The sequence below is a fragment of the Octodon degus genome, unplaced genomic scaffold (assembly GCF_000260255.1).
Source record: "Octodon degus isolate 3935 unplaced genomic scaffold, OctDeg1.0 scaffold00255, whole genome shotgun sequence".
NCBI lineage: Eukaryota > Metazoa > Chordata > Mammalia > Rodentia > Octodontidae > Octodon > Octodon degus.
Window position 1 is genome coordinate 1,818,609 of NW_004524831.1, and position 14,102 is coordinate 1,832,710.

At 38.5% G+C, this 14,102-nt stretch overlaps 1 protein-coding gene and 1 pseudogene across 1 annotated transcript in view; one reads left to right on the forward strand and one right to left on the reverse strand.

Annotated features, from left to right (window-relative positions):
• Nucleotides 1-718: 718 nt before the first annotated feature.
• Nucleotides 719-14,102, reverse strand: part of LOC111814018 (zinc finger protein 14-like) — a 54,619-nt gene continuing 41,235 nt past the window's right edge. Inside the window, exons 3-4 of the mRNA XM_023706431.1 lie at nucleotides 5,071-5,131; nucleotides 719-2,441 (exon numbers count right to left, since the gene is read on the reverse strand). Coding sequence (XP_023562199.1) covers nucleotides 719-2,441; nucleotides 5,071-5,131 — 1,784 coding nt within the window. The remainder of the gene's footprint in view (nucleotides 2,442-5,070; nucleotides 5,132-14,102) is intronic.
• LOC101586494 lies at nucleotides 11,268-11,868 on the forward strand (annotated as a pseudogene).

A 14,102-nucleotide genomic window follows, 5' to 3' on the forward strand; every position in this document is an offset into this window, starting at 1 on the left:
CTGGGAGTATATTTTCTAGAAAACTTACGACAATATTGACATCAAAATTCTCACTAAATTTATCTAAGTCTTTACTACAGGATGAATTTCCAAAATAGTTATATATATAGACTTTCCACACTGACTTCATGCAGTGGATAAAAACTGATCTCTGAATACTTTACCCACATCATTTATATAGAGGTTTCCAAATCAGTGTGATATCTAGGCACATTAAGACTCACTAAAGTTTTTTTTCCCCCCAAATATTTTACTTGTGTAAGGATACTCACCTGTATGATTTCATTCCTTTGACAATATCTGTGGATAGTAAACCTTCCCAATTTGATAAAATACATTTCTCCTCAGTATGCGTTCTTTCATGTCTTTGGTAACATTTGTGTGTACCAAGTCCCTTCCCACATTACTTACACACATAAGGTTTCTCTACAGTATGAGCTCTTTTCTGTATTTGATAATAACTGTGTGTAGCAATCTTTTCCCATATTGCTTACATATATGGGCTCTATCCCCAGTGTGAGATAGTTCACGAATTAGACAAGTACAATGTTGACTAGTTTTCTCTATTAATTATATGCAATGTATCTCACAACTGTGAACTCTTTGATGCACTTAAATTTACAGTTGGCTGAATGCATTCCCACACTTTATATACACAGGGTATTTCCTCAGTGTAGTTCTTCATGTATTTTATAATAACTTGGTGTAGTGAATACTTTTACACTTTCTCGCCACTGTGATTTCTTTCATGTATTTTATGCCAACTCTGTGTACTGAATGCTTTCCCACATTGCTTACATTCATAGGGTTTCTCCCCAGTATGTCTTCTTTCATGTTTTTTACAATAACTTATGCCAGCAAATGTTTTCCCACATAGCTTACATGCATAGGGTTTCTCCCCACTGTGGGTTCTTTCATGTTTTTTACAGTAATTCATGCCAGAAAATGCTTTTCCACATAGCTTACATGCATAGGGTTTCTCCCCACTGTGGCTTTTTTCATGTATTCTACAGTAACTCTGTGTAGTGAATGCTTTTCCACATTTCTTACATACATAGGGTTTTGCACCACTGTGAGTTTTTTCATGTACTTTACAAGCATTTATGGCATTGAATGTTTTCCCACAAAGCTTACATGCGTAGGGTTTCTCCCCAGTGTGAATTCTTTCATGAATTTTATGACTTTTCACATCAATGAATGCTTTCCCACATTGCTTACAAGCATATGGTTTCTCCCCCGTGTGGCTTCTTTTGTGTATTCTACAATACCTTGGGGTAGTGAATGCTTTTCCACATTTTTCACACACATACGGTTTCTCCCCAGTGTGACTTCTTTCGTGTTTTTTATAATAACTGAGAGTAGTAAATGCTTTCCCACATTGTTTGCATACATAGGTTTTCTCACTTGTGTGGAGTCGTTTATGTCTACAATGTGCAGACTTATCAGCAAATACTTTTCCGCATTGAGTACATTCATAAGGTTTTTCCCCAGTGTGAATTCTTTCATGTGTTTTACAGTAACTTCCACTAGAGAAGGATTTCCCACATTGCTTGCATATATATGCTTTCTCACCTGTGTGAACTTGCTTATGTCTACAAAATGTAGACATAGCAGCAAATCCTTTTCCACATTCATTACATACATAAGGTTTCTCCCCAGTGTGAATTCTTTCATGTCTTCTATAATACAGATGTGTACGGAAGGCTTTCCCACATTTCTCACATACATACGGTTTCTCACCAGTGTGAATTCTTTCATGTATTCTACAATAACTCAGTGTAGCAAATGCTTTCCCACATTCTTTACAGGAATAGAGTTTCTCCCCGGTGTGAATTTTTTCATGAATTTTACAATAACGTTGTGTAGTGAATGCTTTCCCACACTGCTGACACATATATGCCTTCGCATCTGTGTGGGTTTTTTTATGTCTAAGAAATGCAGAGTTATCTGCAAATTTTTCTCCACATTGATTACATACATAGGGTTTGTTCCCAGTGTGAAATCTTTCATGGATTTTAATACCACTGGGAGTGCTAGAGCTGTTCACGCTTTGCTTGCATCCAGAGGTTTCCTCTACAGACTGAGTTTGTTCCTTATGGTTAGGGTGTGATTTCCCACATTGTTCACTTTCATAGCACTGCTCTCCAGGCTTTGTCTTTGCAGGATTCTGACAGGGCTGGAAATCACTGGATTTTCCAGGTTCATTACCATTACCTAGCTCCTCATCAAATCCCACATACTCACGTGGCTTCAGTCCAGTGTCAGGTAACGTGCACACGTTTAATGATGAATGCCCCAACACGGGCTTGCTACACGCAAGGTTTTCAGCTGACTTTAGAGCAGCCTGTTGTGTTTCCACATTCTCATCTGAAGCCCAAAGGCACATTTTTTCCTGTTGATCCCATATTTTGTCTTCATAAAATTTTGCTATCTTTTCAACTCTTAAATGAAAAGAAAATATCAATCATAGTTAAAAGATCTTCATATCAACAGTTTACCAGAACATGTTCTAGTTTGAGACTGGCTAAAACATTTTGAAAGGAATAAGCTAAACACCCTGGTGGTATCCTCCAAAGTACACATCTCCCAAAGGGTCTCATTTACTTGATATGTTTGCAATATAGACTATGGTTTCATTTAGGTCATGGATACATATATGTATCACAATCTGATCATGTGTGATGCCTTTTAATACATCTTTTCCCTGTTCTTTTTTCACCCTGGTCATCTGCTCTATCTCTAACAAATGAGCCTTTCTGCTTTCACTCCCCACTCCATAATTTTACTCCCTAATTTATATTTTGGTATCTAATAGAAAAATCATGATAATTCACTTTGTTTCTTACTTAGGTCACTTATCAGTATGACATGGAGTTCAATTTACTTATTTGTATTTGCCAAAGGGACATTATTCCTTTTCTATGGTTGAATGTATGGCATATTTTTTTCCATTGCTGAGAATTAACAAACTTAGTAATAAATTTCTATTTTACTTTATTTTATTTTTTTGCAGAACCGGGGATTGAACTCAGGCTCTTGCACTTGCCAGGGAAGTGCTTATTCCACTGAGCCATCTCCCCGGCCCCTTTAATCTCTTCATTTTTTTATTGTGAGAGACCTTCTCATTAATCACTCATTTGGTCAGGGTGAACTTCATGTTGCCATCCCACTGGCTCAGCTTACCAGAGCTGAGTGCTGGGAGTATAACAAGGCATCAACACATTCAGCCTCTCCCATGTTCTCTGTATACATGCATAAAATGATGGCAATCTAGGCTGTTATAAAAAAGGTACTGTGATTTCCAGAACTTAGCTACTTTGAATAGCCATGCATACACTGCTCTTTAGTGTTGAGTATGCATGTATCACTAAGAAAAGATAGTATTTTTTTTTTTTTTTTTTTTTTTTTTAGGGATGGGTCTACAGGCTGGTCAGGGTCTCTTTAGAGGTTTGGACTTGTAGTGATCTGCCTGTTTACAGCCTCCTAAGAGCTGGGATTACAGATGTGCACCACCACACCCAGTCTCAACTTCTGTCTCAGTGTGTCCTGGGGGCGGGGCCGGCACAGCAGGCCCTGGGATCAAACCCCTGGCCCCTGTGCCTGCTTTCAGGTGCTTTAATCTGCTGAGCTCTTTGGCCAGCCCTTAAGAAATTATAATTATAAATCCTTTCAAAATAGAGTTAGGGAAGTATACCTGGATCAAATGCAAATTTCTATTTTTAGTTCTTGAAACATTTGTATACTAATTATCAAAATATTTCTGCTTTATATCCCTACTAACAATTTATGAGGATGTCTTCTAAGAATTTTAAATTCCAATTCTCTGGAAGGTATTTTCAACATATCTGTGATTGGGCTGTCAAGAGAGCTCAGCAGACTAAGTGCCTGCCTAGGCAAACACAGAGACCCGGGTTTGATCCCTGGTACCATGTGCTGTGACAGCCCAATCCCTAGGCATGATAAGCCATGACCAAGACTGGACATGGTGGTGCATGCCTGTAATGCCAGCACTGGGCAGGCTAAAAACAGGAGGATCACTACAAGTCCGAGCTGCATGGTGAAACCCTGGACCAAATACATAAATGAAAAATATATATATGTCTATGATTAAACATTAGGATTCATTTGCATTTTGAATATTGCTTCAAGGAATTATTCAGGAATTATCCAGATAATATATGTGTCACATTCATAGATAGGTAGACAGATAGATAACATATTGTCAACATGAATTCCTTTCAAAATACAAAATTGATTTGTTTCACATATGCCTCTACTGCAATCATAATTGAAATTTCATACATTTTCTTTTTTTTCTTCCCTTTTTTTTTTATGTGTGTGTGTATTTTAGGGAAGGGTCTACAGGGTATTCAGGGTCTCACTACTAGATTAGACTTGTAGTGATCTGCCTGTCTACAGCCTCCCAAGAGCTGGGATTACAGGTGTGCACCACCATGCCCAGTCTCAACTGCAGTCTCAGCATACCCCGGGGGTGAGGCTGGCACAACAGACCTTGGGATTGAACCCCCTTTAATCCGCTGAGCTATTTGACCGGCCCTACATTTTCTTTTCTTAAACCTTTTCTGTAGTTTTTGGTACAGGGTATTACTACCCAGTGCAGTCTCATAATGATCCTCCCGTCTCAGCCTCCCCAGTGCTGGGACTACAGGCGTGTACCACCATACCTGGTTTCGGTGGTAGGCACAGTGGCAAGGAATGTGGTACCAAGGATTGAAACTGGGACCTTGTGCTTGTCAGGCAGGCGCTTAGACTGCCAAGTGATCTCCCCAGCCCAATTTTCATGATGGTGTGAAAAAAAAAATGTATACTGTTGTATGAGATGGTCCTTGTTGCATAATATCTCAAGTAAGTTAGCTTCCCAGTTGGAATAGTTCTGTGTTCAACTGTTACATTATGAAATATCAGTCTGTACGCTTATCTGAAGAATTATTCTCAGATAAAATAAATTTAACCATGGTCTCATTTGTTGTGTTTCTCTGCCAGTAGTATTTGTTTTGTGCTCAAACATGGTTTCTCAGGGATTATTAGTATTATTTATAAATACTTTACCTTAGATGTCTTGAGAAGTTTTTGTATTCCTCTTTAATTTTTTGGGTATCCCAAGTCTCTCCTAAATTGTAATCACAAAAATATAAAAAGTCACTGTATCATTGTATAGAAATTAGCAGATAGCAGTTTAATTCATGGAATAATGTAAACAGGCCTGAGACAGACTTCTAAATATGTTCGCATTCTACTTCATGAATCTGTACCAGTGAGCAAGAACCAGAGCTCTCTCACTGTGCACATGAGCAAGTGTCACCCTTACCTACAGCAGTCACATTCCTGAACGTTTCCCACATCACTTCTCTGTAGAGCTTCTTCTGAGACGGATTCAGCAAAGCCCACTCCTGCTTGGAGAACTTCACAAGCACATCCTCCAGGGTCACTGCCTCCTAGATAATCAGATGTACATATTCTGAAAGAAGGTTGAGGCTCATACCCTGAGATGTCTGAACTCCTCTTGGAAAACCTGAATTGCAGTCAATTCCTTCAAATATTAACCTCATGCTTTGGGTACCAAGCATGTGCACGTATTTTCACACAGTAATTCTGATGCTAGATTCAAACTCACTCTTATCGCAACAGCAGAATAGTAAAACTAGTGCCCAGCAGGGTCACAGAAGTTTTATTCATGCACTGTTTCTAAAGTAGAGCACACAGAGGGTGCCTGCAAATCACTACCCACAAAGTGCAGGGATACATGGGGCCAGGGAGATGGCTCAGTAGAATAAGCACTTGCCTCGCAAGTACAAGGGCCTGAGTTCAATCCCCAGTTCGGAAAAAAGAAAAAAAAAAAAAAAGTCTTACAAAAAAGAAACAAATAATAATACTGGGATACATAGATATCTAATGAATGTTTCTGATAGACCACAGATAATAACTGTTTTTGAAATCTAAATCCTCATACAATTAAGTCATTCTTTCTTTCAAGGTCTTTGGCTAGATTTTGAAAGTTGAATCTACTTTCATAGAAAAATCCTAATGGCAAAAACAGTATCATTACAGTAATTTCATGGAACATAAAAAGAATGGAAGCTTTCATATTATCTTATATACCAGAAATACCAAATGGGGCTGGCCAGATAGCTCAGTGGATTAAAGTGCCTGCTTAGGCAGACTTAGGGGCCACAAGTTCAATTCCCCGGGCCTGCTGTGCCAGTGCTGGCCCTACCCCCAGGGGTGCTGAGATGGCGACTGAGACTGGGTGTGGTGGCTCACCAGTAACCCCAGTGCTTGGCTGAAAACAGGAGGATCACTAGGAGTCCAAGCTGCATGGTGAGACCCTGGACAAAACCCATAATAAAATAAAATAAAATAAAATAGGGCAAGAGATTTGATTGAATTTTTTTCAATTTCTTTTTTTTTTTTTTTTTTTTGGGGCACCAGGGATTGAACTCAGGGTCTTGCACTTGCCAGGCAAGCACTTATTCCACTGAGCTATCTCCCCGTCTTTGACTGAACATGTTAAGGTAGGCAGACGAGGCTAAGCTTTGAAAGATGTGCAGACATCATTAGTCATCAGCGAGATGCATTAAAACCACAATGACATTTTAGTGCATACAATGGAGGACTTTAAGCCAATTAAAACACACACACACAAAATCTTGCTAATACGAAGCGCTGACACGCGTAGCATGCACCTGAAACTCATGCTCTGCCTGAAAGAATGCAGAACGACACCACTGCTTTGAAATCAAGGCTCACAGTTTCTTATAAATCTAGTTTTTGTTGTCTCTTTTTTGTGGTATCAGGGATTGAACTCAGGACCTTGTGCTTGCCAGACAAGTGCTTATTTTATTGAGCTATCTCTCTGGCCCATAAATCGACATTTTTAAAAAAATCTACATTTTGAAGAAATCTAATCTGTTTATAGTATGACAGCACTCTTACATATTTATTAAAGATATTAAAAATATGTTCATACAAAACAATGGAATAAAATTAAAAATGAAATGCAGAAACATATTTAGAATACTAAGAATGTGACATTAATTTCCAGCTTTCAATGACAGTTGTCAAGCATAAAGTTTGATTAAATATAAGGGATTTTATAATATATGAAACTGAACATACAACTTATCATTGTTTCAGAGACCCAGAAATCTGTGCTTCAAAAGAAATTAAGAACAATGAATGTACATATTGGAAAAGAAGAAGATTATCAACGTTAGAAAATTAGACAAAACAGTGGCAATCTAAAAAATGAATTATTACTCCACATAATCATTTCATTGCTCAATACTCATGCAGATTATAAATAACAGACAAGAAAATTTTAAAGTATCAAAGACATTTTGAAAAATTAATCCAGTGTATTATAATAAAATACTGAAAAAAATCCCAAGTAATATGAATTGATATAGAGGAAATACAAAAAAGAATAAAATATTAGGAGTAGATTACAATGGAACACACAAGGACTGGCCAGATAGCTCAGCGGATTAAAGTACCTACTTAGGCAGACACAGGGGCCGGGGCTCGATCCCTGGTGTGCCGTGCCAGCTCCACCCTTGGGGCGTGCTGAGACGGCAAATGAGACTGGGCTTGGTGGCATGTGACTGTAATCCCAGCTCTTGTGAGGCTGAAAACAGGAGAACCACTACAAGTCCAATCTACTAGTGAGACCCTGTAGACCCTGTCCTAAATACATTAAAAAAAAAAAAAAAAAAAAAAAAGATGGAACACACAAAATGGTCTTTACCTACATCTGTCATCAAAGTAAGTTAGGAAAATTATAGTTTCAACAAGAAATTAATAGAGTTAATAAGATATTGTACCACAGAATCTTTCCCTACCTGAAAATACACACATTTCTGGGTAACTATGTATCAGATATAATCAATTAAAGTGAACATTGTGGGATGGGGAGATGGCTCAGTGGAATAAGCGCTTCCCTGGCAAGTGCAAGGGCCTGAGTTCAATCCCTGGTTCTGCAAAAAATAATCATAATAATAAAAAATGAAGTGAACATTGCAAACACTGCGTATGAAATCCACAGAGCCCCAGTGTGATAAATGTTCAAAACACATGAAAAAGCTGTTAAAAGCAGAAGATAACAGTATAAAAAAAGCTTCTATTGAAAACGATAAGTTAAATGATTCTACAGCTGGGCAAAATAAAATACACCTATCTGTTAAAATGTTCTTAAACATTTCTATATGAACATTTTAGAAACTTTGAATTTCTTATAATCTGCAGAGCAGCTTATTTTCTATTCTACCAAAAATTATAATTCAACATCCCTTGCAGAAAAATCAACAGTGACATCTTAATGCACAGGAAAGACAGTAAAATGCAAAAATCACTTACAGTGACACAGGCCCACAGGCAGTAGAGCTGGCGAGTGAAGTAGCTGAACTATGACCTGCCCTGCAATGGAGTGTGTGCCATGTTGTCCAACAGAAACCTAGAGCAATCTTTCCCCTATCCCAGCAATGATATAGTATCTCATATATAAACTCATTCTATTTCCAAACAGTGGAAACCAAAGAATAGTTTGCTTGATGAGATTAACAAGCACCAAATTGATTCCAAAACTTGACCCTGCAGACAGCACGGAGGTAATAATAAGAAATCAGGACAATGAACAGGAGATAATCCCGGTTGTTTTTCTCAGCTCCCTCTTGATTCTATGGATTTTTACACATATTTATGATCAATGCAAAACAAATATTTGCATCTCATTATTTCTTTGCTTCTTCAGATGTAATCAATTCTACACTTAGTTTTAAACTAAGACAATCATAATCTTAAGTTGAAATTTTAAAAATTCTTAAGTCCTTCAGGTAACCTGTATATTTAACACAAAACTTGCTTCAAAGGAATGAAAAAGGAAAGTTGGCTAGGTAAAATCCCTGCAATGCAAAAGAAGACCACACTCAGAAGGTTAAGTATATTCCCAAAGTTATACAAACATCCTGGTGTCTACACAGTCCATGGGAGCTCAGTCACAATGGAGAGACAGGGAAATACAAGAAGTTAGGAAATGTCAACCTGGGGCTTCTTCACACCATACTCATCATGACAGAGTGAAACTCCTCTCCTGTCCACAGTCTCCATACTGAGCAGAGCATTCACCGCACATGTGTTGAAGCCTGGCCTTTTCCCATTTTGCTTTTGAGTCCAAATGTGTATTATCTGTTGAACACTAAGCAATTCTACAACAACAACAAAAAAATGGTTGCCCAAAATCAAAGTACCACCCCAAATGGCCAAAATGTTGACAAACTCAGAGCACAGTTCTGGTGAACTACTTCCAATAAAGACTGTTGCCCTAGGCATGTGATACTGGTTTTCATTATACATCATCATTCTAAGTTCTGATAAGGGGGCACACTGAGTCACACCATTGAAAGTAAAGAATGTATTGCCTTTATTATAATAAAAGGGGGGCTGGAAATGGCTCAGTGGAATAAGCGCTTCCCTGGCAAGCACAAGGGCCTGAGTTCAATCCCCGTTTCCACCAAAAAAAAAAAAAAAAAAAAAATTATGATAAAAAAGAAGGGCATTCCTGTGGTGCACAAAATTATGATACTTTTAGATTTTTCTCCTTCAGAATCTAGTGAACATCCTCAATTGAAAAAATATACTGCACATCTAACTAATTTCAAATTCATAGATACTTATCTAGGGCAGGAAGTTTCCAAGAAGTCTTTCAGAATTACCCATAAACATACTCAGTGAAAAACATTTTCAACATTCTTGACATCAAAATGAGTAGCTGATGATGGTTAAATTAACCTAGCATTGTAAGCCTGTGACATAGTTACATTTGGTGAACCACACGTGATCATGCCAATCTCGGAGGCTGGGGCAAGAGGATAAGAGTTTCAAACTCAGTCTGAGCTCCACAGCAAGAGCCACTGTAAAAAATTCAAAATAATAAAACCCAACACCAAAAAGGTTGGATGTCACTCAGAATGAAAGTCCCAATGCAAAGACATACACTGCAATCATTTCTATCCTTGAATTACCTTCTCAATAAACTTAGATTCTGATTCTGTCTTACATGCTGTTTTAAGGAAAACCAACAAGAAAAACAATCCAATTTTGCCTGAAAAATGATTAGGTGAATTTAGGAGTAAGAGAAGACATTCATTCCCTATATTACTATCTTTGAAGTTTATAATCTTTATGTACTTCCAAACCGAGTAAGCATATAACCATTGTTTAAGTCTCACACTAAGAATATCCTCAGAGAAAACACACAAACATGTTGGAGAAGGCAGACTATAAACTGAGATCCTGTCAGAATTCAATGTAATTATTAGGGATAGTTTCTAGAGCTGAAGACCTCGGTGTAGGTATTGAAAGAATCTACAGTACACATTTGCTAGAAGTGTTGTGTACAAAATCAGTGCTATTCCTCTTTCCTTGTGTGTGACAAATTTATTCTGTGCACGCTTCATCACATATTAGTCCCAGACTTGAGAATCCACCTGGGTTCAGGCTAAGCACACCACCACTCTACAACTTTTTGGTCTCCCCCAAAGCATCTGTGTTCCCCAGAGCGAATTCTTTGAGCAGCTAGAACAAAATCTAGGCAGTCAGATCCCCGGCCATGAGGTCAAATTTAACCTTATTGTGCAGACACCTGTTCAGTTTTTTGGAGTATTTTTTAAGCTAGTGGCGACTTTATTATATACCAATGACACTTGTTGGTAAAGAGGCAAATGAGTTCATAAGGATTACTGCAAGACTGTGTAGAGGGTCACACAAAATCCTATCCAAAACCAATAAATTAAGCTTGAAAGTACAGACACGGTGTATTACTACATAAATTGCATTTGAACAGAATACATTATACTTTTTTCTCTTTCAAGCTCTTAAGTCTTCTCATTATTTCGTTTATTGCCCAGAACTTCTTAAGTCAGTCCATGAAGTCATGGCATTTTGGATATACTTCTTTTGTTGCGTGCACAATAATTCAGCCTCCATGAACAATACAAATAATAGGCACAGACTTCCAATAAAAACGTATTAAAAATTAACAAACTGAAGTGCCCCAGTGGAGTGGCCACCACACCAAGGAGTCCAGCTCTCTATCTAAAGACACAGTGTGCCTTTTTCTTTTTTTTTCCCTCCAATTTTGAGTATATTAAATGAGAAAGAATTAAATTCCTTGATGTAGTAATTCACCAAAAACTATTATGTCAAACATTAATTGGAGGCTCTGGGCGGGTGGCAGCACCCCGCTGCACACCATGGCTAGGCTGCGGGTGCTGCTGGGCCCTGCGGGCAAAGTGGGCACCCGGCTCCTTCCCCATGCTACCTGCCTCGTGGGCGCCGCCGCCCCTAGCTCTGGCCCAGTTCCTGCCCGGCCCAGATGCCCAGCTGCTTTACACGGCTCGTGGGAACTTCCACAGCCGCCAGGAGCCCAGCACAATCTCCGAGACCTCGGGCAGCAAGGCCGGCAGCCCCGAGAGCAAGCAGAACAAAGGTTTGAAAAGGTTTTCCAAGAGTACGGAGCTGTTAGTGAGTCGCTGCACAATGGAATCTCATTAATCTCCCGGGGCCTATTTTACATGGTTGTTTCAAGTGGCGTAGACATGCCTGCAATCCTGCGTAAACTCGGATTTAAAGAGTCGCTGGTGCAGACGAAAATGGCAGCAGGCACAAGCACCTTCGGGGTGGCCTACGCGATCCACAAGCTGTTTGCGCCTGTGCAAAGCAGCATCACCCTGGCCTGGTACCCTTCCTTATCAGATACCTCTGGAAAGTGGGACTTTTTAACCCTCCAGCTGCAAAACCTTGAGGATTTGCAGGCGCTGAAAACCTAGTTTGAGAGTACATGATGTGGACTGACCAGGCTTGTGGGTTTTTCTGAGCAGGAGAAAGCTAATTGTTATGTTCTCACAGATAAGGTTTACCTTTGCCAAAAACAAACAAACAAACAAACAAACAACAACAAAAAACACCCCCCCCCCAAAAAAAAAAACTAAAAAAATTAATTGGAGCTCATGAGGTCATTATGGGGATAAAAGCATCGAGTGCATCATATGGCAGCACATAAGAATTGCATACTTTTTTTTTTTGTATTTGGCACAGTATCTACAGGACCTACAGGGTCTCACTATGTAGACTGGACTTGTAGTGATTCTCCTGTTTTCAGTCTCCCAAGTGCTGGGATTACAGGCATGTGCCATATGCCCAGTCTTTGAATTGTGTACTTCCTAAGTGAAGAATAGTAAAATAGACATACTACAGGTTTAGAATTTAAAGTACTTTCAGGAGTAAAGAATCCTGTTTAAAAAGGCAGACAAAAATCAAGATTAAAGTAAGTAGAACAGGTCTGATAGCATAAATTAAAAACAACAAATGAAAATATCTTCATTCAACCTTGTGCATGATTGGTATCTAGTACTATCTATTCATCCCTGTGTGTTTTCACTGCAATCTTCCATCTTCTCTTGTTCTGCTGACTAATCTAAACAGTGCAACCAGAGTGGTGCAGATCTTTATAACAATAATTATGATGATAATAATAATAATGCAAAACACAGAAAAATTTTGAAGAGTGTTTTCACTTTTTGAAACCTTATGCTCTTCTCCAAATTTGGCTGCTCAGCAAAATGTGATTACTACAGCATTCAAAGCAAGAACCAATCTGGTGAGATTCATGTTCTACAGAGGAGCCTACGCCGAGGTGAGCGCTTGATTCTACAGATGCTGCTCGAGTTGGAAACAAACCACGTCATCATCACCCCAAAGGTAACTGAAGACAAAATGTACTGAAAAGGCACAGGATATACGATTAAATTAATATTATGGCTAAGGCTTGGGTCCTTTAACCTGCTCTACAGCCATGCTTTGATCGGTATTTGGGGCAATTCATGCAACACAAAATTAAATTTATAACGAAACACTGAACACTTCATATACTCTTTTGAATTATCTATCTATCTATCTATCTATCTATCTATCTATCTATCTATCTATCTACCTATCTATCTACCTATCTATCCATCTATTGCTTCACTGGTTGATCACCTCTGGTGTCCTATTTTATTACAGAGCAGTGACTTATTACTGCTATCCACTACCACCATGAAAAAATAATGTACAAAGTACCACAAAAATGTGTAAGCTTCAATTTTTTTTTTCTTTTTTCGGAACTGGGGATTGAACTCATGCCCTTGCACTTGCCAGGCAAATGCTTATTCTACTGAGCCATCTCCCTGGCCCCCTAAGCTTCAAAATTAAAGGTAAGATTTGTACTAAAATTTCATTTTCTTCTTCATTACTAAAAACTTAACTCATGCCCTCAAGCATACCAGACCAGGTAGTTTGGAGTGGAGGCACACCCCAAAATATTTATTCATATTTTAAAAAGTCTTGCTCGGTTAGCGAGGCTAGGCTTGATGATTTTATATTCCTGTCCAGGTTTCCCGAGTAGCTGACAATAAGTGTGTGTACCACCGAGCTTCAGTGATGTTTACTTTACCAAGCACTGAAATCTTGGTAAATCATGGTGATTGAAGAACCCAAATTTTAAACTAGCAAGGTGGCACCTGGATGTGTTTCCAAAACTCAGTGAGGTAGAGATTGCCACAATTTCTTCCAATCTTGGCAACTTAGTAAGATATGGTCTGAAAATTTAAAAAAAGAAAAAAAAGAAAAGAAAATTTATGGGAAGACATAGCTCTAGTCAAAATTCCTGAGTTCCATCCCAGTACAATGAAAAAGATGGAGCATATCTTGAAATCTTTTATACCCAAGAGAAACCCTTTCTCATTTTACAACAGTGGCAATGACTACCCTATGTTGAGACCTACAACACCACCAGTTTCCTAATTTCTAATTCTGCCTCAAAAATGATTGGTTGAGCCCATCAGTACCCACAAGAGTTACATTTAGCTATTACTAGGTTCTCTGTCTTCACGCTTGTGACCTTAGACCCAATCCCAGAACAAGCCAGTAAATAATCCTCCATTTATTATCACACTTCAAAAAATCTGACTTCTTCAAATGTTTACAGTATGGCAATAGTTGCTAACTGTTAGCATCTTCCAAAATCCCCAGTTTTTTTTTTTTAATTT